Here is a 24,164-nt window from a genome sequence, read left to right as displayed (position 1 = left end):
CTGGGCTTCACCTCCCGCCCGGGTACCCCGGGGTGACAGCGGGGCCTCTCCGGTGCCTTCCGCGGGCTCTGCCCGGTCGGAGCAGCAAGGCCGGCGATGGGGAGGGGTTCCCGGGGAGGGCAGAGCCCGTCCCGCGGGGCTGTGGGGACGTTTCTAGGCAGGCTCCGCACTAAACAGCCCCGTTGCCGCGGCAGGGGGGCATTCCCAGCCCGGCGCTGCGGTAGACAGACCCGTTGCTACGGCTGCGGGGCCTTGCAGACCGGACTCCGCGCGGCGCAGCCCCCGTCGCTATGGGAACGGGGTCCTTCCAGTGCGGGCGGCGCGCAGCATGGCGGTGCCCCTGCTGAGTGCCGCGCTGAGCGGCGTCCGGAGCGGGCGGGCGTTCGGCACGGCCGGTGAGTCCCGGGCCGGGGAGCCCCGGTTCCCCTGCGCGGGCAGCGGGAGCCGCTTGCGGCGTGGCGGGGAGAGCGCTCGGGCGGCTGAATTGCTGGCGTGGCCGGCTCGCGGAGGCGGGGGTGGCTCCGGCTCTTCCCGGGCTCTCTCGGCCTCGTCTCTTGCGCTCTGGAGAAAGCGGGAACTCTCTGGAAACGAAGAGATGGACTGAAAGGCAGAGGCAATGATACTGTTCCGCGGCATTCTTTATTTCATCAGCGCTGGGCAGCACTGGGGATCCTCCGGCTTCAGTTATAATTGTTAGTTATAATTGCCTTGTTTCTTACTGGCAACGCATCATACGTATAAACTAAGCTCTCTGGTTCTAATCAATGCGTTACTGAATCTTCTGTCTCCCTCTTGTCATGCAGAAGGATCTAAAAGTTGAAAATAGCCCTTCTTTTTGCAGGTGCTCAGAAAGCGTTTACCGTGTCATTGGTTAACGATGGGTGCATCTTTTCTAAGTGAGTCACGGTGTACATGAGTTGAGCAGCTTCTCTCCACTCTCCATTCCCAGCTGCGCTCTCACGCGGGCAGCCCCGCTGCGGCCGATGCCCGGCGAGGATACTGATGTCGGCAACTTAGAAGCGCTGGAAAAATCCCACAGTTTTGGTCGGTCCTTGAGGCTGGCGGAGAAGGAGCAGGAAGCCGCGCTGGGGCGGACGGCCCAGCAGCACAGCAGCCTGGAGCAGGAATGTGCAGAGAGCTGGAGAAGCTGGGAGAATTTTTGACGAGCCTTCGTTTTCCACCTCTGTTTCACAGACTCTGGGGTGCTGTGGGGAAGTAGTTGCCTGCCAGAGTGCTGCAAGAAAAGAGAATCACCTCAGCTCTTGTGCTCGTATTGTTTCCAGCCGCAGCCTCAAGATGCGAACCTTTGGCACGTTTGACTTGTACAGAAAGCACGAGGATGCCATGACCCCGGCAGGGTTGGCGTTTTTGCAGTGCCAGTGGGACAGCTCCGTTACCTGGGTCTTCCGTCAGCTTCTCAGTAAGAAATGGCCCGTGCCGGGGGCTGGGGGAGCCGTGATGCGGCGCTGGGGTGAGGCACAGGGCCGGTGAACGAGCTGTGCCTGTGGGCTTCTGCTTGGTCTGAGGAAACCACCTCTTAAAATGCCATTTTGAATGAGCATTTTCAAATAACACCGAGAGCCTTCACCAGGGCGTGCTCGACCAGCCCTGGTGGGTGTGGGGGGGGCCCTTGTTAGTGATGGGGGACCTTGGGGTTCAGATCTGCGCCGTCTCGCTGACGCTGTCTGTCACCCCTTTACAGATACTGTCCCCTGTCACTTGTGCCCCTCACCCATTTGGTCACTGGCCGTGGTGGGATCACTGTGGTGATGGAATCACTTTGGTCATTTGGATCTGTTTTGGTGACTGATCACGTTCGGCACTAGGATGTTTATATACATTAGATATATATTTTTAAAAACTGAGGGGAGAAAAGGCCATCTGGAGACTCTCAAGGGCCAGTGCCCTCCCCAGCAGTGTGTGCTCCCCCACCCTAGAAATACTACCTTGAAAATTCTTCCAGTGCGATTCTCAGGGGAGCCCCCGCTCCCAACGCCCTGGCCCTGGACCCCCCCTGACTCCCCCACCTCCACCAACCCCGTCTGATCTCTGGCCGTCCATGGTGGCCGTAGCTTTCAGAGGGGGCAGGGGGTGGTGGAGGCCATGGGCGGTGGGTGAGGAGGGGGCAGCCAGGCGGGCTGGGGGTTGTGGGGTAAGGAAGCCCAGAAGGGGCTGAAGCTCCCACGGGCACAGGCCATGGAGGCGATGGGGCTGCTGCTGCTCTGCCGGCTCTCAAGGGTTTGCAGCTTGGAGAACGTGGCCAGAGCGTCGGGGACGTTGGGCGGCGTGGCCGGCGTGTTGGGTCTGGGTGGCACCCCCAGAACATGGGTGCTGCCTGGGGAGGATCTCCAGCCCAGGCAGGGCCAGCTCGGGCTGCGAAGGACATTTTGGACATCCAGGGTGCTCAAAGCACTGGGGTGCAGTGGGTTTGGGGAGGGGACAGCTGCCCCGTGCAGGGAGCGGTAGGGACGGGGTGATGCAATGAGGACCAGCACGATGGGTGGGGAGGGTTTTGGGGTCCCACAGGAGCCTCTTCACCCAGCTCCCTGTGCCCCTGCTCCGCTTCGCACCCCATTAGGGCACAGAAAGTCAGGCAGGGCCCCCCGGGACACGAGGCACTGGCCGGGCCCCACACGGTTCCCGGTACGGGCCCTGCTTTCTGTGTGCTGAACTGAATTTAGTGCCCTCCCCACCGTCCTTCAGGACAGACCCGGCCCTTTTTGAGGCCAATCTTGCCAAAACCCCAGGAGCTCAGCGTGAAAGTGAGAAGTTAAATGATTCCTCACACCACCATTCAACACAAGAACTGGAGGTTTTTGATACCTGCTTTCTTGTAGGTGTCCTACTGAGCACCAGCAAAAAGCCAAGAGTGTTGCTCAGCAGCACCAACCACATCTGCCAGGAATTAGTGTTCAAAATGAACCAGGGGCAGCAGAAGGCAATCACCAGCCCCACAGACAGCAAAGGAGAAGTCTGCAAGATCCCCTAAGGCTGGAATAGACTGTTGGCATCTGCTCTCCACGGCAAAACCGGAGGAGAGCGTAGAGGGAAAAGAAATGAAAGTCATTGACAGTGAAAAATGGGTGGCGAAACACAGGAGGTGGCTGACACAAAAAGACCCTCCCAGGAGCAAGCCATGACTTCTGGACCCAGCATCTCTGGCCCGGGATGAAGGCTTGCCCATTGCAGTGCGGCCACTTGGGGTGCAAAAATGGGGTTTGAGAGGGGCTGTTGCCCCCCAGTGTCTTGCTCTGCCTGGAGATCTCTCTGCAGAGGCCCCTGGACAGGACGCCTCTTCCTCAGTCAGCGCTGGCAAAAACCATCTGGGGACACGCTCCATCCTCCGGAACTCTTCCTCGTGTGACTCGCAGCTCACGTGTGACAGCGCTGCTCGAAACTTGGCCATGTCTAAGAACCGGCTTGCTTTGGGATGTGGGGTTCACTCTCAGAGGAATCAGGGCAGCCCTGCTTTCTGTGTTGGGGTCTCCCTTTCAGCTATGGAGCAACTTCAGTTCACAGAGCAGGAGGATCTTGCAATGCTGTGTAGATAGCAGCACCGTTTCTGAAGCATCAGAGGAGATGTCAGAGCCATCAGGCTGAGGGACGGGAAGCCCAGCAAAAGATTGCCCGTGTTTCAAAAGGGAGGCAGCCGTGCCCGCTGGAGAACCTCTCTCACAGCTCCATCCCCAGCAAAGAGCTGTCTCTAGAGCAGTTCGTGCTGCTTACAGGCAAGATCACCTTTACATTTGAACCGCCTTCCTGCACAGAGGACAGGAAACATACTCTGGTTTATGTCTTTATAGCTGAAAAGGCCAGGACAGTGTTCACGAGGGAGCAAGCGATGAGCACATTTCCTGGTCAGCAGCCGCTGGCTCGTGCCAACGATCAAGAGAGGCAGAAGAAATCCCTTCAGAACAGCTCCCTCTCCAAAGACATCCGTCTGCCTTGATTAACCGCAGGGAAAGGCATCCTAAACCAGGCACTTTGGCCTTGTTTTCAGCCCAGGTTCCCAGGTGCTGGTGCACTTGTGAGCCAGTCACTGCACATCTGCCACGAAGGGGAATCGCCTCCGAGGCCACTGTGCCGTGGGGAAAGGAAAGGATTAAACGTCGGGAGAGTTTGATTGAGTACACAACAGGGATAAAGCCACTCTCTCTGCAATTAAAACTGAGAGTATTTAATTCAGTAAAGTGAGATTTCATTCCCCATGACTTGTCTGATTGTATTTTGAATCTGGGCACGGGCTGCAGTGACCTGCCCCAAAATATGAGGTGTCACCAGCTACAATGTAGGTGGTGAAGTGGGAGAGGCAGGAGGGACCCTCAGCACCTCCCATCCCGCGGATAACTTCATCACAATGACCAGGGCGGCGCCCGCTGGCTCCTGGAGCAGCTGTTGCCAGGCAACAGAGACACTATATTGTCCCCTGTCACCTGTGCCCCTCGCCCATTTGGTCACTGGCCGTGGTGGGATCACTTGCCGTGGTGGTATCACTGTGGTGGTGGACTCATTTTGGCAGTTGGATCGCTTTTGGTGGTGGGATCGCTGTTGGTGGTTGCTTCACTTTTGGTGGTGGGATCACTTCTGGTGGTTGCATCGCTTTTGGTGGTGGAATCGCTTTTGGTGGTTGAACCGCTTTTGGTGGTTTGATCACTTTCTGCACTTGGATTGCTTTGGTGACTGGATCACTTCCATCGCTCGGATTGCTTTCGGAACTTGGATCTGTTTTGGTGACTGATCGCTTTCTGTGGCAAGAAGGAGCAGGAGAAAGGCTGCTGTCTTGTCCATCCCTCCAAGATCACCTCCGGACAGAAAAGCTCCTGTCTCCCTACTTCGGGTTCAGTGTTTTCAGGCAGAACAGCAGCGATGGCCACACGCAGTCTGTTGGAGATGCTGGACGCTGCCATCGGGACACCCGAAGTTGGGGTTGTGGATTTGGTGGCGCTGCACAAGCTGCTGAAAGCCATGATCATCGGGCAGCCAGACCAGCAGGAGCTGTCCGTCCTGGAGCCAGGGCAGAGCCCGACCCCCAGCTTAGGGAAGGACAAGGTCACGAAGGAACAGCCTGGCCAGGAAGAGAAGGAGAGAGACATCTGCAAGGTAGAACCTCTTGCTGGTCCCTGGGTGCTCCCCCACGAGACGCCCCCTCCTCTGGGCTCCGCGCTGCCCTCGTGCCGCCCTCAGCCCAAGGGCTGGGTTAAGCCCGAGCTCCCGCAGCAGAGCACAGCGGGGTCCAGGTCCCCAGGGACCCTCCCCTGGGCTCACCCCGACACCCGCTCTCCCAGAAAAGGGCTTCGCTCCAGGATCTGTGGGAGGAGATCAACAAGTTTAAGGAGGTGCAGTCCGGCCTGGCAGAAGACATGCGGGAGATGCAGGAGGCGCATGTCGGCCTGGCAGAGGACATGCGGGCGATGCAGGAGGCGCATTCCGGCCTGGCAGAGGACATCCAGGAGATCCAGGAGACGCTTGGCCTGGTGGGTGTCCCCTGGTGCCCCAGCAGGGAGCTGGGCTCTCGTCCCCTCCCCGCTTCTCTCCCTGTCAGCCTGCGCCCCTGCTCTGTGGCCATCGTTGTCACCAGCGTGGAGGGCAGCAGGAGGGAAGAGTGGGAAGGGTGTCCCAAGAGTTGCTAAGGCACTTTTGAACTAGAGAGCCCTCAAAACAGAACCATGGGAGGGGAAGGAGGGGAGATAAAGCTCTGCTCGTGGAATTCTGCCGCGGCCCCCAGGCACAGCCCTGCCCAGCGTCTCTGTGGCTCCTGCCCCATTCATTTGGGGATTCTCTTTAAATCCCACACCCACATCTGAACGGGTGTCCCTGTCCTCACCCAGCTCCAGGGGAAGCCCCAGGACGCTGCCGGGCTGCGCAGGGACAGGAGGCGGCTGCATCCCCGCTCCCTCGGGGACACCAGCCCTCCTGCCTCGGGGCACAGCCTGTGGGTTCGGGGTGCTGGGCAGTGATGCTGGGGGTCCCATCCCTGGGGATTCCATCCCCCCGGCTCCATGGCCGGGCTGACCCCGTGATGCCTTTGCATTTGGGCTCTCATGTGGAACACGACTTTATCCCCGTGAGATGGTGGTTTGGGGACAGGGACTGGGGACATGGCGGGGGGTTCTGGGGTCTGTCCTCACGGCTGCCCAGCTGCCAGTAACCGTGCTGCCCTTTGCCTCTTCTTCCCAGGAGGGCGCTGGGGGCCAGTCTGCCCCCGCCGATCCCACCCAGGTGGCCACGGACAGCCAGGCCAGGAAGAGCTCAGCACTGGGGCCGAAGGGACGTGGGACACAGCCTGGGATGGAGACCAGCAAGGGGACTGCAGGGTCTGGCTCCCCGGGGATGCAAGCAGGGACACAGGGGGAACCAGTGACCCCTGTGAAGTTGTCAGGCACTCCCTCTGACCACATGAGGTCTACTGATGCCAATGTCACCAGCCCGGGGATGCAGCCAGGATCACGGGGCAGCCAGGCCAGCACCCGCCTGGGAAGACAGCCAGGGGCCCCTGACACCCAGACCAGCACCTTGGGGAAACAGCCAGGATCACCTGGGACCCACACCACCACCCCTGGGGTGCAGCCTGGGTCCTCCAGCTCCCAAGCCACCATCCCAGAGGATGCCGAAGAGCGGGCCATGCCCTGGCGCTCCTCGGGCTCCACCATCATCTCCAGCTATGAGTCGGAGATGCGGGAGGTTCTCTCCCAGGTTGGGCAGCTCGGCAACGTCTGCACTGGTCTGAAGGAGGAGGTGGAGCAGCTGAAATCTGCAAAAGCAGAACGCGCGGATCTTGAGAACGTGCGCCGGCTCTTCCCGGAGGGAGGTGAGAGCACGGGGGGGCTGGCGGGGGTTGTTTGCTGTGGGGACACCCTGGCTCAGGAGCTCGTCATGCTCAGAGCCTGGCCCCAAGGGTGAGACCCCGTCACCGACAGCACATCCCCTTGCACCATGTCCCTCTAGGCCGGCAGAGCATCACCAGCATCCTGGCCGACCTCAAGTGCCAGATGTCGTTCCTGCAAGACATGGCCAGGGCCCTCCACGGGCAGGAGGAGAAGGTGAGCCGGCAGCAGTCCCCGAGGGGCTGCGGGGATGCCAGTTTGGGCAGGGAGGGGGCAGCCGAAGGGTCCCCGTGCCGGAATGACACAGGGGGCTGTGCCCTCACTGCCCCCACTGCCGTTCGCAGATCAGCAAGGTGGAGGATGCTCCCAGAAAGATGAGGGCGGCTGGAGCCGGCAGGAAAGCAGACGGCAGCGCCCAGATGACCCAACAGCCACGGTAAAAGAATGGGAGAGGGTTTCCTACCTCGCAGGGCTGCGAGGGAACCTGGGGTCTGAGAGCATCCCAGTTTGGGGGGCAGGGGACACCCCCACAAAGGCTAAGCCTGCCCCTGCCCCCGTCTCGCTGGCCAGGCCCAAGGGACAGAAGGTCAAGGCAGAGCGGAAGGAGTTGGGGAAGCAGCAGGAGCCGACTCAGGCCGAGCTGGAACACCTTGCGGCCGAGTACGTGAATCTGTTGGTGATGGAGACAGCGCAGCAGCTGCAGGCAGAGGTGAGGCCCGGGGGCGGCGCTCCCAACCATGGCTGGCTCGGGGGGAGCCCTGGCGGGGTCCCGGCCACGGCCCCTGGCTCGATGGGGTCATGGAGCCTCCACGGCACCTGCGCTTGTGGGCCGCATCCAGCCCGGCTCAGAGCTGATTCCTCCTCCCCTGCCAGCAGGTGGACGAGCCGAGAGCGACGGCGCAGAGCGGGGGACACGAGCAGGCAGGGTGCCACGTCTGCAGCCCGGACACCATGGTGCTGCTGGAGAAGCTCCTCCAGCGCTGCGAGAAGCTCGAGGAGCAGGTGGCGTCCCTGGCCCAGAAGGCGGGCGGCAAGGTGGACAATTATGAAAAGTGGAGGAGACAGGTAAGGAGATGCAGTGTAGGGGGCTTGAGCTGCTAGGACCCCCCAGGCATTTCTGCTTTGCTGTAACGCGGGGGAGCCCCTGGCTGCCCCCCTAATTGGCTTGTGGGAGTCAGCAGCATGGAAGGGAATTAAAGCCTTGGAGAAAATGTTCTGCTTGCACTGAAAGCCCGTGGCCACCAGCCAAAATACCCTGGGTCTGTCCCTGCGGGGCAGCCACCCTCCTTGCTCAGCACCGCCTTGTCCTCTTAGTCCCTGCAGCAGGACGAGCAGCTCAAGTGCCTCCAGGCCAGCATCATGCAGCTCCAAAAGGACTATGAGAAGTTCAGCTCGGGCCTTGCAAACCTCCAGCAGGATCGCCAGCAGGAGCAGAATGACATCAAGGTGAGTGTCTGTAACCCGCAGGCAGAGCCCAGGCTGGGACCCCAAGGGATCTGTCCCCCTGCCACCCTGCTCGCAGCCCTGCACAGCTTCCCGATGCCTTTCCTGGAGGTTTCTGATGGGGTGGGGAGGCAGGGGGTGCTCGGCTGGCCGGGGGTCAGCTCCGACCCTACCGTGGCATCACGGGCTGCTTTTTGCCTGGGAATCGATGAGGTATGGGCTCGAGGGTCCCTGGTGCCAGTCAAGGGTGTCCTGGGCAGGGTGACAAACACCCCTTGTCCCTTGGGTGCCGGCTGACAGAACCAGCCAGGGGGAGGGAGGATTTCCAGCCCGGCTGCGGGTCCTTTGCCAGGTCCCTCTGTGATCCTGAGTCCCTTCGGCTGGTGGGACCAACCCCACGGGGGCGATGGGGTGAACAGATCCACGTAGCCACTTCTCCCTCTCCCGTTGTCCCTCCATCCTGTCTCCAACCGCTCTCCTGCCTTTCCCCATTGCTAGAAGGTAGACAAGGCCGCCCTGGCTGACAAAGTCAGTCGCAGCCAGTTTGAGGCGTGCATGGAGCAGCTGAACAAGGGGATGGAGAAGGTGACGAGCCGGGTGACAGGCCAGGAGCAGGACTGTCAACAGTTCCAGCAAGAGCTCCAAAGGCAGATGGACTGTAAGGTGAGGGCTCGTCCCCTCCATGCAGAACTGGCACCTTGGGGGCCTGGCAGCCTGAGGCAGCATCCTTGCGATGGTGCCCCCTCCTGGCTGTCCCCCTGGGGACCGCCATGTCCCATCCTGGGGTAGATGGCTGAGGGTGTCACCCGTCCACAGCTGGACCGGCGGGAGCTGGGGGCGTTCCGGCAGCAGCAGGAGGAGCGTTGGAAGAGCCTCAGCCGGCAGCTGCAGAAGGTGCTGCAGCCAGAGCGTGACGATGCCGCTGGGATTAGGAAGTGAGTGCGATGGGGACAGCGGTGGCTTTGGCAGTGCCGGCCCTGTTCCTGCTGGCTGTCCCAGCTCGTGCCGCTGTGGTACCCTGGCGTGGGAGCCGAGTGGGCAGCGCCCCTGGGGATGCTGAGCAAGTGGCTGTGCCTTGTGCTCCTGCCAGCTGCAGCTTCCCAGCGACGGAGGCGGCACAATGAGGGGGCACGTGTGGGAGGAGCCCTCCTGAACCAGTCTTGGGGGGTGGGTGCAGAGGCTTTTTGTGGCAGGGGACGGTGTGCAGGTGGGGCTGTGCCCCCCAGGAGCTCCCCAGCCCTTTTCTCCCCTCTCCAGGCAGCTGCTACCTGGTTTCCATTGCCTGTCCTGCGACCGGCCCGTCAACATGCTGGCGCCTGGACCGTGAGTAACTGCCCCCGAACAGGGAGCACCCCCTGACCCCTCCCTGGAATCGAGTGACACATGGGGTGCCACCTGCCAGGCACTGAGCACCCCGTGTCCTGTCCCACAGGGAGCGGACGGGCGAGTGCAGATACCCCACTGTTCCGCGGAGCTGTGGGGGCCCACACACTGTCAGGCCCCCACGCTTCCAGCCCCAACCGCCCAGCATTCCACGGCCATCCCAAGCCAGTGCCCGCAGCCCCAACAAGGTAGGGATGATGGAGGTGGGGAGGGGGATGCTGAGCCTGCAGGGGGATCTGTGTCTCAATTTCCCCACGGAGAGCTGGCTGGGGGAGGGTTGCTGGAGGATGCGGAATGGGGCCCCGTGTTTGGGTCACACGCTCTCCCCTTCCCAGAAGGACGCGATGCAGCTGTTGGGCCAGGACGGCACTGATGGGAAGCAACAGAACAAGCAGCCGTCTGTAACGGAGAGCTCTGAGCTGTCCTCAAAGCAAAGGGGGACGCCAAACACCACGACCTCAATGAGCCGGCCAAGTATGGCCCTGTCAGGGCACCGGGGGGCGGAGGACACCCTGCTGTCTGGGGGGATGGGTCTGTGCCCGCAGCTGGGCTGGGTGGGACGGGAGTCTGGGGTCTGGGCTGGGGTGCGGGGGCAGCACTGGCTGCTGGGGCAGCCGCTCCTCATGGTGGAGCTGGAGGGAGCTGGGGGGACATGGCGGGTGGTGCTGGCAGTGTGGGACAACAGCCTGTGTGCTTCAGGGTGGGGGCAGGACCCTGTTTGTGGGTGCCTGTGGCTGACCCTGCCCCTCGCCCCCAGGTACCTCCTCCTCACTGCAGCACCAACCCGCCGCGCCGAAGAACCGATCTGCCTCGTCTCCCGCACGCCTCACCCAGGCACCGAAGCTGCTGGTGCACCTCCTGCCACTCCGCAATAAATCAGTGCCCTGACAGCCGGGCAGGACGGGGGTCCCGGGCCCCGGTCCCACCGCCTCGGGCGCTGAGCAAGCAACAGCTACAATAAACGGCCATGAGCAACCAAGTGCCAGTGTGGTCTGAGTGGAGGTCCCTGGGGCAGGATGGGAGAAAGCCCCCCTGTGTTTGCTTTTTCAGGAGACAAATAAGTGCTAAAAAGGCACTTTGGGGGTGCCCAGGTGGATCCAGTGGTATCCAGACCCCCTCCAGAGGGAGCACTGGGAGCAAACCACTGGGCATCAGGGCAGAGCCAGCAAAGGCCCATCCTGCACCCCGGGTGGGGCTGAGGTGTCCATGGGCTTAAGAAGCACCCCCTGGGCCTAACTGGGGGGATGGGGTGAGGAGGTAACCAGGCAGCTGTGCAAGATGCCGGGCTGACTGTCGGCAGCCGGGAGAGCAGCAGCAGGAGCTGAGCTGCAAGGCCGGGCAAGGCCGAGCTGTCACAGGAGCTCTGCTTGACAACAGGTTGACCGTGAGCCAGCAACGTCTCCCGTGGTCAAGAGGCCAATGGTACCTGGGCTGCGTGAGTAGGAGTGTGGCCAGCAGGTCAAGGGAGGTGAATCCTTCCCCTCTGCTCTGCACTCGTGAGGCCCCATCTGAGTGGTGTGTCCAGTTCTGGGCACCCCAGTTTAAGAAGGACAAGGAATTACTGGGGAGAGTCCAGCGGTGGCTACAAAGGTGCTGAGGGTTTTGGAGCATTTTGCTTCTGAGGAAATGCTGAGAGAGCTGGGGCTGTTGAGCTGGAGAAGAGAAGCTGAGAGGGATCTGATCAATGGGATCAATATCTCAGGGTGGGTGTCAGAGGATGGACCAGACTGTTCAGTGGTGCCCAACGCCAGGGTGAGGGGCAACGGGCACAGACTGAAACACAGGAGGCTCCATCTGAACATGAGCAGAAACTTGTTTGCTGGGAGGTGCCAGAGCCTGGCCCAGGCTGCCCAGAGCTGGTGTGGAGTCTCCTCTGAGACATTGAAACCCGCCTGGACCCACCTGTGTGATCTGCTCTGTGACCCTGCGTGAGCAGGGCTTGGACTGGGGGATCTGCAGAGGTTTGAATCTCCCCCGGGAGTATCGGAGTTGCCGGGGCTGGAGCGTCCGGCCCGGCCTCAGGCCCACCAGGGACTCCATGTCCCAGCACCAGCAAGAGGAGAAGGGCCGGGCCAGGCCAGGTGGGGTCGGGAGGGGCCGGGCGGGACCGGGCGGTGCTGCTGCGGGCGGGTCCAGGGCTGCCCTGAGCCCAGGGATCGGGACACCGCGGCCATGGCCACCAGGCCTGTGCGTGCTCGGGGCCGGGGGCACGAGGGCAGGTGTGTTTAAGGCTGAGCTGGAGCCTGGTTTTTGAGGGGCTTGGAGAGGTCCGAGCAGCAGGGAGCCAGCCGGGGGGGTGGCAGAGGGACGCAGGTTGAACAGCAAGTGGGGAAATCCTCCTGTCCCTGCAGGTCAGAGTGTGGACGCGACCAAGGATCTTCGGTCCCCCCGTGGGGGTTGACATCGGAGGAATCTGCGGAGACACCCTCTGGAGCAAGGGAAAGCCCGGCTCTTGCGATGGCGATGGTGAGTGTGACGGGTGCTCAGGCAGGCCCGGGAAATGCTCAGTGCTGCTCTGGCACTGGTTGGGAGGCAGGAGCCATCCCGAGGCAGGAGGGGCTGAGCCCCCTGGTGTCACTGAAGGGGTCACATCTCTCCGCTCCCCCGGGCTTTCAGCTGCCATTTCCCAAGCAGCGCGGGCGGGACGAGGGCGTCGCTGGTGCTGCTGGGGTTCTCGGGAGAAACCTGCCTCTGGCTTGAGTGTGCTGAGACAGTCCAGCTCAGACTGGCTTGGTTTTCTAATGAGGGAATTTGTCTTTCTCCACAGGCTACGCAAGCCAAGAGAGGTTTAAGTGGTAAGTGCACTGGCCTGGTCTCCTTTCACTGTGCGCAGGTGCTTTGGTCTGCTGGGAATGCCTGGGGCGGAGGAGGGGGACACTGGGGTGAGGTGGCAACCCTGGCTACCGCAATGGTCACCATCCTTGTGTGGAAGGTGCAGCTCCGTGAGAAGCCGGCTAATCCCCCCGTGGAGTGCCCAGGCCAGGGCTATGCCCGTGTCCATCATCCTGATCTCTCCCTGTGTGTTTCCAGTTGAACCCCGTTTTACAGCCGGTGGGAGAGCCTTGAAGACCAGCGCGCGGGTCACCAAGGAGTGAGTGCCTTTCAGATCTCTGCGTGCTCCCCACGTCCTCCTGACCTGCCCCCTCCTCAGCTTCTGCACCCGCTCCCTGCCCCGACTGGAGAGAACAAGGCAGCTGCAGGGGTGAGCCCAAACGTGGGGAGAGAGCCTGGATGTCCTGAGGGCTGGGGCTGAGCTCTCTGGCATCACTGGCAGGAGCAAAAAGCCAGGAGAGGGGAGTGGGTGGCTGGTGGGAGACGGGCTTCCAGGTACCGAGGATGGAGCAAAGCCCGGGGGCACCCGCTGCTGCAGCCCAGCCTTCCTGGGTGTGCTTCGGCTCCAGCGTCGTAGGAAGAGCCCTCACCCAAAGCAATGGCCTTGGGTGTTCCTGACGCTTCTCTCAGAGGCAGCAGCAGGATCTCAGCACAGGACTCAGGGCTCAGAGCGTTTCAAGTACCGAAATCCCCCCGTCTCAGCCCCCGTGCGCTGCAGCCGCGGCCCCAAGCACCAGCCTCCCAAGGGAGAAGCAGTGCTGAGGCATCCGCTGCGCTCGCCCTGTGCCCGTCCTCATCCTCTTGCTTTCCAGGACAAGGACGACCGGGACTGGGATTTCCTGAGGACATCGAAACCCAATTCTGGCCCACAGAAGATGCCTGTAAAACGTGGCACTGAGTGCAGCTCTGAGACAACAGCAGAACAGAGCAGCAGGAAAGGTAAGCAGGTTGCTGGATGCCTCCTCCTTGTAAGAAAGGAATCGGCAGCCTGGCTGAGTTTGTGTGAGGTGCCAGCTGATGAAATGGAAAGCCATCCAGTCCCATCTCTGATTAAGCAGTGCGGTCATTTCTAGAGCAGCTTGATAACGGGGTTGGTTGTGCCACAGCTCAGGGAGTGCCCCAGGTTACAGAACTGGCCTTTCCTTTCCGGGAAGGGAGGCTCAGATCTTCCCTTGGGCCTCACCCGGCCTGTTGTGCACCGTGCCAAAGGACAACAAGTTTTCGTGGTCAGGATTTGGGTGGCTGTAGCATCCCCGGTCCACGGCAAAGCCCAGCTGGGGCACTTCTGGGTGGGTCCCAGCTGCACTGGGCAGTGTTACAGGCACTCGCCCCTCTTGTTCCTGCAGCGGGGACGCTCATGGGTCTGATAGTCACCTCAAATGGCCTTTGCCCCGATAAATCCACTCTGGACACCAGTAGCAGCCGGTGGGTTGGGGCAAGAGCCAGGGTGTGTTTAGAGCAGGGCCTTTGGGTGAAGAGGGGCTGGAACAATCTGATTGGAAACTTGCAAAGCTCAAGAAGCTCCTGGTGTTGCCGGAGCTGGAAACCCCAGTGTCAGTGACCCCCAGCCATGTCCCAGCAGTGGATGCAGGGGCGCAGAGCAGGCAGTGGCGCGTTGCCGCTTTGTCACTTGCTGTGAGGTTCAGTCACGGAAAAGACATTGAAAAAGGACTTTGTAAATGGTCCAGGGAGAGAAGAGCAGGCAGGGCTGCTTTGATCTCTTGTTCTTTAAAAAACCAAACCCCACCCTGCTCAAACCTCCTCTCATGGGCGATCCCATCCCCAGAGCTGCCCCCACGCCAGACGCCCCTGCGCACCGTGGCCCCGGTCCAGAGGAAGAAGACGTCGATGTTTGAAGATGCTGAAGACGACGACCTGTTGGATGTGCTGAGACGTGGCAAAGGCCCAAAAAAAGAGTAAGGGCAGTGAGGAGGCAATGGCAGTAACGCAGGGGGTGGGCTGAGTGTTGAGCTGGTGCCACCGTGCTGGGGGGGGATGCCGGAGCTTCTGCCCGTGGGTCCCAGCAAGGGGCAAGAGCAGCTGGTTTGGCAGAGAAGAGCCAGAGCAGCCTGGCCAGGCTGTGTGAGGAGGGACAGCCCTGCCTCTGGGAGAAACCATCTGCCACCGTGTCCCCACAGAGCGGAGCTCCGGCCAGCGCGCTCCACGCTGGACGGCTTGTTCGGACGAGGCTCCGCGGCCAAAGTCCTGGAAAAGCCAGGTACGGGAGAGCATAGGGAGTGCAAAGTGGATAAAAAGTCCCAGAAGCAGCCAGGTGAGCCCAGCCAGGGACGTTGGGCAGGTCTGCAGAGGTGACAGCATTGGCTTGGGCTAGCGAGCTTGATTTCTCGTGGCCTTGCAGGGGAAATGCCCTTTGTGTCGGGCTGAGCAGGGCGGTCAAGGGGCTCTGGGTCAGCGGGGCGGAAGGCGGCTCATGCACAAGGGTTGTGCTCTGCCCTCGAGGCAGCCTGGGAGGAGGAGGAGGAGGAGGAGGGGAGGGCTGGTGTCTTTGCAGCAGCTGCTCCTCTGGGCGCTGACTCAAGGCTCCTTGTCTGAACAGAGGAGGAAGGGCGCGGGAACAAGAAGGAGCTTGTCTTCGGAGAGTACAAGCCCTCGATGGGCTCCAGGCCCGCGGTACAGCCGGTGGTGGGGCAGTTGGTGAGGTACGGTGCTGTGCGTGTGTCTGGAGCGTCGCTGTCCCTGAGGCGGAGCAGGCAGGTCCCCGGGTCCCCTCGCAGGCAGGTCTGCAACTGCTTCTCCTCCCTCAGGTTTTCTGCCAACAGCAGCAGCGAAACAAACCCAGAGCCCCGCTCCACACCTCGTCCTCCCCGCAGACGGAACCCCGTGCGGAGGAGAAGGGCCGGAGACGACTGGCTGGGCTGGGAGGATGAGGATTTCATGGAGCCCCCCAGCCAGTTTGGGGCTGCAGAGGAGGCAGCGCCTAAACCCGACCCAATGGACTGGATGATCGATGCTTTGGCTCCCAGCAGAGCCGAAGAACAGGCCAAGGCACAGGAGATAAAGGCCAACACTATGGAGACCCAGGAGTAGAAAGCCAAGCCCTCTGAGACTGAGGAGAAAAAGGCTGAGCCCTCGGAGGCGCAAGAGAAAAAGAACAAACCCTCGGAGGCCCAAGACACAAAGGCCGAGCCCTCAGAGACCGCGGGCGAAGGGCCGGGTCCCCGCTCTCCCGGCAGGTAAAGGCCCGGTCAATGGCCGCAGCACTCCCGTCTGCTCCACGTGTGGCTGCTGCAGCAGCAGCTCTCAGCAGCGCTTGCCTCAGATTGACCCAATTCGTGTTAAGCACTTTCTGGTATCCAGTTGGGGTAATGCCGCGGGTCTTTGTCGCGCTGATCCAGCCCACAGTCCCATTCCCCTCGGCAGGTTCAGACTTGTGCCGTCCCAATGGGGCTCAGAAGGGAATTGCAGCCCCCGTGCCTGGAGCGGTGGGCAGGGGGTGTGAGCTGGGGGTGCCCGGGGAAGGGGGCGGATGCAGCCAGGGGAGCACCAAGAACGGAGCTGTTGGGGTCTCTGCTCCCTCGGCAGCCAAGAGGCTGAATCCTGCCTTTCACCTGCGAGGCAGGAACTGGCGTTGAGGAGGGATCTTGTCTTTCGTGGCCTCCTCGGCTTGACCACATCGGGTGCTTTTTTCTTGCAGCCAGCTGGCCGCCTCCCCAGCAGCATTGGACTGTTGGGCAGAGCTGCTGAGCGCCCAGGCCCGTGTGGCAGAGCTGGAGAGCCAGGTGAGCCCCAGCGCCTGCTGGATGGGGCCCATGGGTGACCCAGGGGGAGGAGAAGGGGCCAGGTCTGCTCCTAACAGCATCAGGGTGACGGGAAAGAGGAAGAACCTCCCTGTGCTGAGATGCCAACAACGGCCACCGACTGCTGCTGTGGGGGTTCTGTCCCTTTGCCACCACATCCCCAATCAGGACACCGCATTGCGCAGCAGCAGAGGGCTAAGGGCTCAGAATGCAGAGAGTGAAGCAGCCCCTGCCTCCATTTCCCACCGCGCACAGCAACACCGATCTGCTGCTAAATCCCCATGTGACCTTTGGGTGCAGAGTGCCAGGTACTGCAAGGAAAGCAACACTTGTTCGGTGCTGTGACCCCTCACGGGCTCTCTCCCGGCAGGACCTCAGTGACCATAATGAAGGACAACTACGGGCAGCAGGTGGAGATGCTGTGGTGGCAGAACGAGCAGCTGGCGGCTCAGCTGCGGCAGGAGCGGCAGGACACGGCGCGGGATCGGGCAGAGCTGCTGGCGCAGCACCAGCTTGACCTGGAGCAGCTGTGGGAGCAGCACCGGCTGGAGAAGCAGCAGCTGCGGGAGCTGCAGGGCTGAGAGCGGCACGAGCGGCACGTGGTGCCGGTGCCCCCGGTCTGGGTGAAGGAACCAGGGGATGGTTTGGGGAGACAGTGAAAGGAGAATGGAGAGTCCAGAAGCCCTGGATTGAGGGCAGCCCAGTGGCTTTTGGAGTGGGGATTTGCTTTGCAGGCAGACACAGGGAGATCTGGCTGGAGACTTCATTCTGAGGGAATGCGTTGCCTTTTGAAAGAGGCTGAACCCCATGTTTTCTCTCCCCCAGATCCCTTTTATTCAGAACAATGACTTTGGGCCAATGAGAAATCTGATTTTGGTATAGAAGCCCATAACCCCCAGATGTGGTCCATCCCAGATGGGGATGGCAGCCCGTGGGATGCCCCGTAACAGACCAGCCTGCCAGCTCAGCTCCTGGGACCTGGTGCTCAGCCCCACGACCGAGCCTCTTCCACGGTGCCCGTCACGGGGAGCACCAGTTTGTAACAGCCCGTGGTGGGCTCCTTCCCCGTGTCCTGCAGGGAATCTGTTGAGGAACCGCGCAAGAAACACGAGGACCAGCTCCAGCACATGATGTGGCTGAAAGAGCGAGAGATGGATGTGCTGACCGGCACTATTTCACACACCAGGTACCGACAGCCAGTGTCGTGTCCCCATGTTGATCGCTGGCCGCGGTGTTCCCTGACCTCTGGGGAACCAGGCCCGGAGCACAGGAGGAACAGGGGCCATCCTCTCTCCCACCCGCTGCCCGCGGGGATGCTGAGCTGTTGTGTAGTGTCTGTCTGTGCTCCCCGAAGCAGCAGCTGCATCTTCCTACTGCTCTGCTCTGATCCCGAGAGGTTCGGGGCAGGGCTGCCCGGCCCATGGCCCGGCACACGTCCCCCTCTCCTTCGCAGTGATCCTTCCCCTGCGGGTCTTGCTCAGACTGCGAGTTTCTGGGCTCTGTACGAGCATGGGGAGGGGTCCCCTTCATGGGGGACCACGGCACGAGGGAGGCTTTGGGAAAACATGGAAAAGAAGCTGAGTTTTTAGTTGATACTGGAACGTTTGATTTGGTTTTGAATCAGGCATTGATACCATTAGATGAAGATTTTGTACCTGTGGTGGGAGCTACTGGCCAAGAAGACAAAGCTTTCTGCAACAGCCAATCCAATAGAAACTGGAGAAACAAATTGGAATTCCTAAGTTCTTATCTAAGCCCGGGTCTCCAAAACCGTTACGGAGACGAGACTTAGGAAAACAGTTGCAAGCAATAATAACATACAAACAAGGTGAAGTGACAAAATGGAATTCCTAAGTTCTTATCTACGCCTGGGTCTCCAAAACCGTTACGGAGACGAGACTTAGGAAAACAATTGCAAGCAATAATAACATTCAAACAAAGTGAAGTGACATTCAAGATAAAAGAGCAGCCACAGAAACCAAAGAAGACCGTATGCAATGCACTGCAAGTTTGCTAAATTTGGTGAGATGCAGTGGGTATCGAGCTTCCCAACAGAGCGCCCAGCTGATCCAGCACCAAGTGACTTATCTGGGAATCGAGATCTCTGGAGGGCACCAGAGCTGGGGATGGAGCGACAAGAAGCTGTTCGCCGGACACCAGAACCTGCAGCGGTAAAAGAGCTCTGGGCATTTCTTAGAATGACACGTTGGTGCAGACTTTGAGTTTATAATTATGGACTTTGAGTAAAGCCTTTCTATGAACCGTGAAACAAAATGACTTCCAAGTTGAATTGGACAAGAGAAGCATCTGAGGGCATCTGCACAACTAAACAAAGAACCTGGGTCTCCCAGATATCACCAAGCCATTGGAGTTATGCTCACACAAAAGGCAAAGCGTTGCTCTGCGTGTTCTGGCACAGCAATTAAGAGCTCAGAACCGAGCGGCTGCTGCTTCCCAAAGCAATCAGATGCAGTGAGCCAAGGCTGGCCTGGATGTCGTGGAGCTGTGGCAGCTCTTGGACTCGCTGTACAGGAAGCTCCTGAGTTCACCGTGGGACAGAAAGTGTCCCATACGGTACCAACCGTACTGGAACAAAAAGGCACCCATGGGTTATCTCCCTCGAGATTCCTGAATACCAGGCGGTACTGGTGGAACTGGATGATGTGAATGTTGTCGTTACCAACGCTGTCACTGCAGCCCCTTTCCTCAGTGGGTCTGTTTCAGAGCCTGTGGTCCAGGATTGCTTGGAAACAATGGGAGCTGTTTCCTCCAGCAGACGGGATTTAATGGAACAGGCGCTGGAAGACGCCGAAGACTCCTGGTTCACTGATGGAAGCAGCTTTGTAAAGCAAGGAGTAGATAGAGCGGGGGATGCCCTAACAACTACCCACGAGGTAATCGAAGGCAAACCTTTGTCTCCTGGGACTTCTGCCCGGACAGCTGCACGTACACGAGCTTTAAAATTATCCAACGAGAAGAAGATTAATATTTGGACAGATTCCAAGTGTGCTTTGGGAGTGGTGCGTGCCCATGGAACATTTGAGAAGGGCCACATTTATTAACAGCACAAGGAGAAGAGATTAAATGTGATACTCCAGTTGTTGGAATCTGTGCTGTTACTAGGAAAGTTGTCACCATGCATTTCAAGGAGCATCAAGAATGAGACACTGATCAGGAAACTGGAAATAAATTGGCAGCTCATACTGCGAGATGAGCTGCTGGGAAGAGAGAAATGAGAGGGATGTCTCTGAGCCCGGACGGCTGCCTCCTCGAACCAACATCAGTAAACTCTGCCTTGCAGTGTGTTAACAGAGACCTTCTTGGGTTGGCCAGAAGCATTCCCCTGCCCAACTAGTAAAGCTAGAACAGTAACTAAAGCTTTGTAAAATGAGACCGTACCCCGATTGGGGGTACCCGCTGTGATGTCCTCTGCTAGGGGGCCCCCTTTTGTTGCACAGGTAGTGCTGCAAGTCAGTAAAGCATTAGAGATCGATTGGCAGTTGCAGACTCCCTGCAAGCCTTAAGCAAGTGAGCAGGTAGAAAAGAAAATGAATCATTTAATGGAACAGCAGATAAACAGAATTTGCCAGGACACTAACTGGAAGTAGAATCAAGCACGGCTCACCAGAGGAGACGGCGTGAACAGCCCCGCCAGGAGCTGCTCAACCACCCTGTGGCACCGCTGACCGCAGCCCAGGACCTCAGTGCCCCGACCGAGGGTCTTTCCAGCACCCTGGGTGAGGCTTCCACGCGCTGCAGGTGGGAAGGGACTTGCGGGGGGACAGCTGCGCTCGTACCTTTGTCTCCAGAGGCTTGGGATGGTCAGGGGGCTGGTTTAGTGCCCCTGTATATAAACCTCAGGTATGAGTTGGCCTCTGCATCCTCTGCAGGGGCTCAGCGGAGCTCTCTGAGCCAGGGCAGTGCCCGGAGGGGGCAGGAGGGGAGAGGCAGGTGAGTTAAAGCCCGTTTGCCCTGGCTTTGTGATGTCCCCATCCTGTGCCGTCAGGTCCCTGCTGGCTCTTTCCCCAGGCAGGGACGCTCTTGGAGGCTTCCCCTGCGGGTCTTGCTCAGACTGCGAGGGTCTGGGCTCTGCAGGAGCATGGGGAGGGGTCCCCTTCATGGGGGACATGGCACGAGGGAGGCTTTGGGATGCTTCTCTTGTTGGTGAGTGACACCCTGGACTGTGACCCTGTTTCTGTGGCCCTGCCTGGGATCATTCCCACCCATCCTTCCTCTCTTCTCAGGGGGATGATGACTTAGAAAAGGAGAAGATCCTCTTGGCGTCCCTGAAGAAAGCGCCATACACCACTTCACGTCTGTCAGCATCCCGTCCGTCCTTCTGCCCTTCGCCGCACCACGATTTCTCCGAGGTTACGCAGTTATTTCTGGCGATCCCGAGGAAAGTGCCCTACTGCGCTTCACCTCTCCCAGCGTCCCGGCCGTCCTCCCTGCTCCTGACCACCATTTCTGAGAGGCTTTCTTAGAGCAATGAGTTTAAAAGCCCAAGTCTCTTTTGCCTTGTGTTCCCCCTCCATGAGAGACCCCCAGTCTGGCCTGTTTCTCTGCTGTACCTTTTAAGTTGTTTCTTATCTCATAATTAAAGTATTTTTTAAAGCGCAAACGTCTGAGACTCTGATACCGGAAACCTGGGGCCAAGAACATTTCTGTGACAGTTTGTGCACGTGAATCCGCGTGTGGCACTGCTTTGCTGATGGAACTGGGAAGGAAATACTCGTCCTTCCCTGGAGCCAAAAACCACACGCGGTGGTTGGAGAAACTGCCAGTTTGACCTGGAAGGATGGAGCCAGAATTTGAGGGCAGAAATCAGTTGCCACGGGTCCTTGGGTCTGGAGATTGTTCCGCGATGTTCTTCTGGTTTTAAAGGCCGTCTTCCAGAAAACAACAATCCCAAGCAACGTGCCCAGGCTGTTTTTTCCTCCCCACGCATTTCCCTGTGTGATCTGCTCTGTGACCCCGCGTGAGCAGGGGTTGGACTGGGGGATCTGCAGAGGTCCCTTCAGCCCTACCAGGCTGCGATTCTGTGACTCTGCACTGCGGTTCCCCAGCACGCCCAGGATGTTCCACAGCCCACGGGCAACCGCAGCTTTTCCTTTGTGGGCCGATTTCTCAAAAACCCCTGGCTCTTGTGCTGGGCTTCACCTCCCGTCCGGGTACCCCGGGGTGACAGCGGGGCCTCTCCGGTGCCTTCCGCGGGCTCTGCCCGGTCGGAGCAGCAAGGCCGGCGATGGGGAGGGGTTCCCGGGGAGGGCAGAGCCCGTCCCGCGGGGCTGTGGGGACGTTTCTAGGCAGGCTCCGCGCTAACCAGCCCCGTTGCCGCGGCAGGGGGGCATTCCCAGCCCGGCGCTGCGGTAGACAGACCCGTTGCTACGGCTGCGGGGCCTTGCAGACCGGACTCCGCGCGGCGCAGCCCCCGTCGCTATGGGAACGGGGCCCTTCCAGTGCGGGCGGCGCGCAGCATGGCGGTGCCCCTGCTGAGTGCCGCGCTGAGCGGCGTCCGGAGCGGGCGGGCGTTCGGCACGGCCGGTGAGTCCCGGGCCGGGGAGCCCCGGTTCCCCTGCGCGGGCAGCGGGAGCCGCTTGCGGCGTGGCGGGGAGAGCGCTCGGGCTGCTGAATTGCTGGCGTGGCCGGCTCGGGGAGGCGGGGGTGGCTCCGGCTCTTCCCGGGCTCTCTCGGCCTCGTCTCTTGCGCTCTGGAGAAAGCGGGAACTCTCTGGAAACGAAGAGATGGACTGAAAGGCAGAGGCAATGCTACTGTTCGGCGGCATTCTTTATTTCATCAGCGCTGGGCAGCACTGGGGATCCTCCGGCTTCAGTTATAATTGTTAGTTATAATTGCCTTGTTTCTTACTGGCAACGCGTCATACGTATAAACTAAGCTCTCTGGTTCTAATCAATGCGTTACTGAATCTTCTGTCTCCCTCTTGTCATGCAGAAGGATCTAAAAGTTGAAAATAGCCCTTCTTTTTGCAGGTGCTCAGAAAGCGTTTACCGTGTCATTGGTTAACGATGGGTGCGTCTTTTGTAAGTGAGTCACGGTGTACATGAGTTGAGCAGCTTCTCTCCACTCTCCATTCCCAGCTGCGCTCTCACGCGGGCAGCCCCGCTGGGGCCGATGCCCGGCGAGGATATTGATGTCAGCAACTTAGAAGCGCTGGAAAAATCCCACAGTTTCGGTCGGTCCTTGAGGCTGGCGGTGAAGGAGCAGGAAGCCGCGCTGGGGCAGACGGCCCAGCAGCACAGCAGCCTGGAGCAGGAATGTGCAGAGAGCTGGAGAAGCTGGGAGAATTTTTGACGAGCCTTCGTTTTCCACCTCTGTTTCACAGACTCTGGGGTGCTGTGGGGAAGTAGTTGCCTGCCAGAGTGCTGCAAGAAAAGAGAATCACCTCAGCTCTTGTGCTCTTATTGTTTCCAGCCGCAGCCTCAAGGTGCGAACCTTTGGCACGTTTGACTTGTACAGAAAGCACGAGGACGCCATGACCCCGGCAGGGCTGGCGTTTTTGCAGTGGCAGTGGGACAGCTCCATTACCTGGGTCTTCCGTCAGCTTCTCAGTAAGAAATGGCCCATGCCGGGGGCTGGGGGAGCCGTGATGCGGCGCTGGGGTGAGGCACAGGGCCGGTGAACGAGCTGTGCCTGTGGGCTTCTGCTTGGTCTGAGGAAACCACCTCTTAAAATGCCATTTTGAATGAACATTTTCAAATAACACCGAGAACCTTCACCAGGGCGTGCTCGACCAGCCCTGGTGGGTGTGGGGGGGGCCCTTGTTAGTGATGGGGGACCTTGGGGTTCAGATCTGCGCCGTCTCACTGACGCTCTCTCTCACCCCTTTACAGATACTGTCCCCTGTCACTTGTGCCCCTCACCCATTTGGTCACTGGCCGTGGTGGGATCACTGTGGTGATGGAATCACTTTGGTCATTCGGATCTGTTTTGGTGACTGATCACTTTCGGCACTAGGATGTTTATATACATTAGATATATATTTTTAAAAACTGAGGGGAGAAAAGGCCATCTAGAGGCTCTCAAGGGCCAGTGCCCTCCCCAGCAGTGTGTGCTCCCCCCACCCTAGAAATAATACCTTGAAAATTCTTCCAGTGCGATTCTCAGGGGAGCCCCCGCTCCCAACGCCCTGGCCCTGGACCCCCCCAACTCCCCCACCTCCTCCAGCCCAGTCGGCTCTGGCCGTCCATGGTGGCCGTGGCTTTCTGGGGGGCAGGGGGTGGTGGAGGCCATGGGCGGTGGGTGAGGAGGGGGCAGCCAGGCGGGCTGGTGGTTGTGGGGCAAGGAAGCCCAGAAGGGGCTGAAGCTCCCACGGGCACAGGCCATGGAGGAGATGGGGCTGCTGCTGCTCTGCCGGCTCTCAGGGGTTTACAGCTTGGAGAACGTGGCCAGAGCGTCGGGGAAGTTGGGCGGCATGGTCAGCGTGTTGGGTCTGGATGGCGCCCCCAGAACATGGGTGCTGCCTGGGGAGGATCTCCAGCCCAGGCAGGGCACCTCGGGATGCAAAGGACATTTTGGACATCCAGGGTGCTCAAAGCACTGGGGTGCAGTGGGTTTGGGGAGGGGACACTGCTCTGATGCCAGCTGCCCTGTGCAGGGAGCGGTAGGGACGGGGTGATGCAATGAGGACCAGCACGATGGGTGGGGAGGGTTTTGGGGTCCCACAGGAGCCTCTTCACCCAGCTCCCTGTGCCCCTGCTCGGCTTCGCACCCCATTAGGGCACAGAAAGTCAGGCAGGGCCCCCTGGGACACGAGGCACTGGCCGGGCCCCACACGGTTCCCGGTACGGGCCTTGCTTTCTGTGTGCTGAACTGAATTTAGTGCTCTCCCCACCATCCTCCAGGACAGACCCAGCCCTTTTTGAGGCCAATCTTGCCAAAAACCCCAGGAGCTCAGTATGAAAGT

At 60.0% G+C, this 24,164-nt stretch overlaps 1 protein-coding gene and 1 pseudogene across 1 annotated transcript in view; both read left to right on the top strand.

Annotated features, from left to right (window-relative positions):
* Nucleotides 1-297: 297 nt before the first annotated feature.
* The window catches only part of LOC139829316 (uncharacterized), a 31,828-nt gene continuing 7,961 nt past the window's right edge, over nt 298-24,164 (top strand). The window contains exons 1-2 of the mRNA XM_071816355.1: nt 298-1,420; nt 2,838-5,474. Of these exons, the coding sequence (XP_071672456.1) occupies nt 5,361-5,474 (114 nt within the window). The 5' untranslated portion in view covers nt 298-1,420; nt 2,838-5,360. The remainder of the gene's footprint in view (nt 1,421-2,837; nt 5,475-24,164) is intronic.
* LOC139829376 (fas-binding factor 1 homolog) lies at nt 11,823-18,415 on the top strand (annotated as a pseudogene).

This window comes from Patagioenas fasciata, chromosome 18 (assembly GCF_037038585.1).
Source record: "Patagioenas fasciata isolate bPatFas1 chromosome 18, bPatFas1.hap1, whole genome shotgun sequence".
In the NCBI taxonomy this organism is placed as follows: Eukaryota; Metazoa; Chordata; class Aves; order Columbiformes; family Columbidae; genus Patagioenas; species Patagioenas fasciata.
Note: the sequence above shows the minus strand (reverse complement) of the source record. Positions and strands in the feature narration are given on the sequence as shown.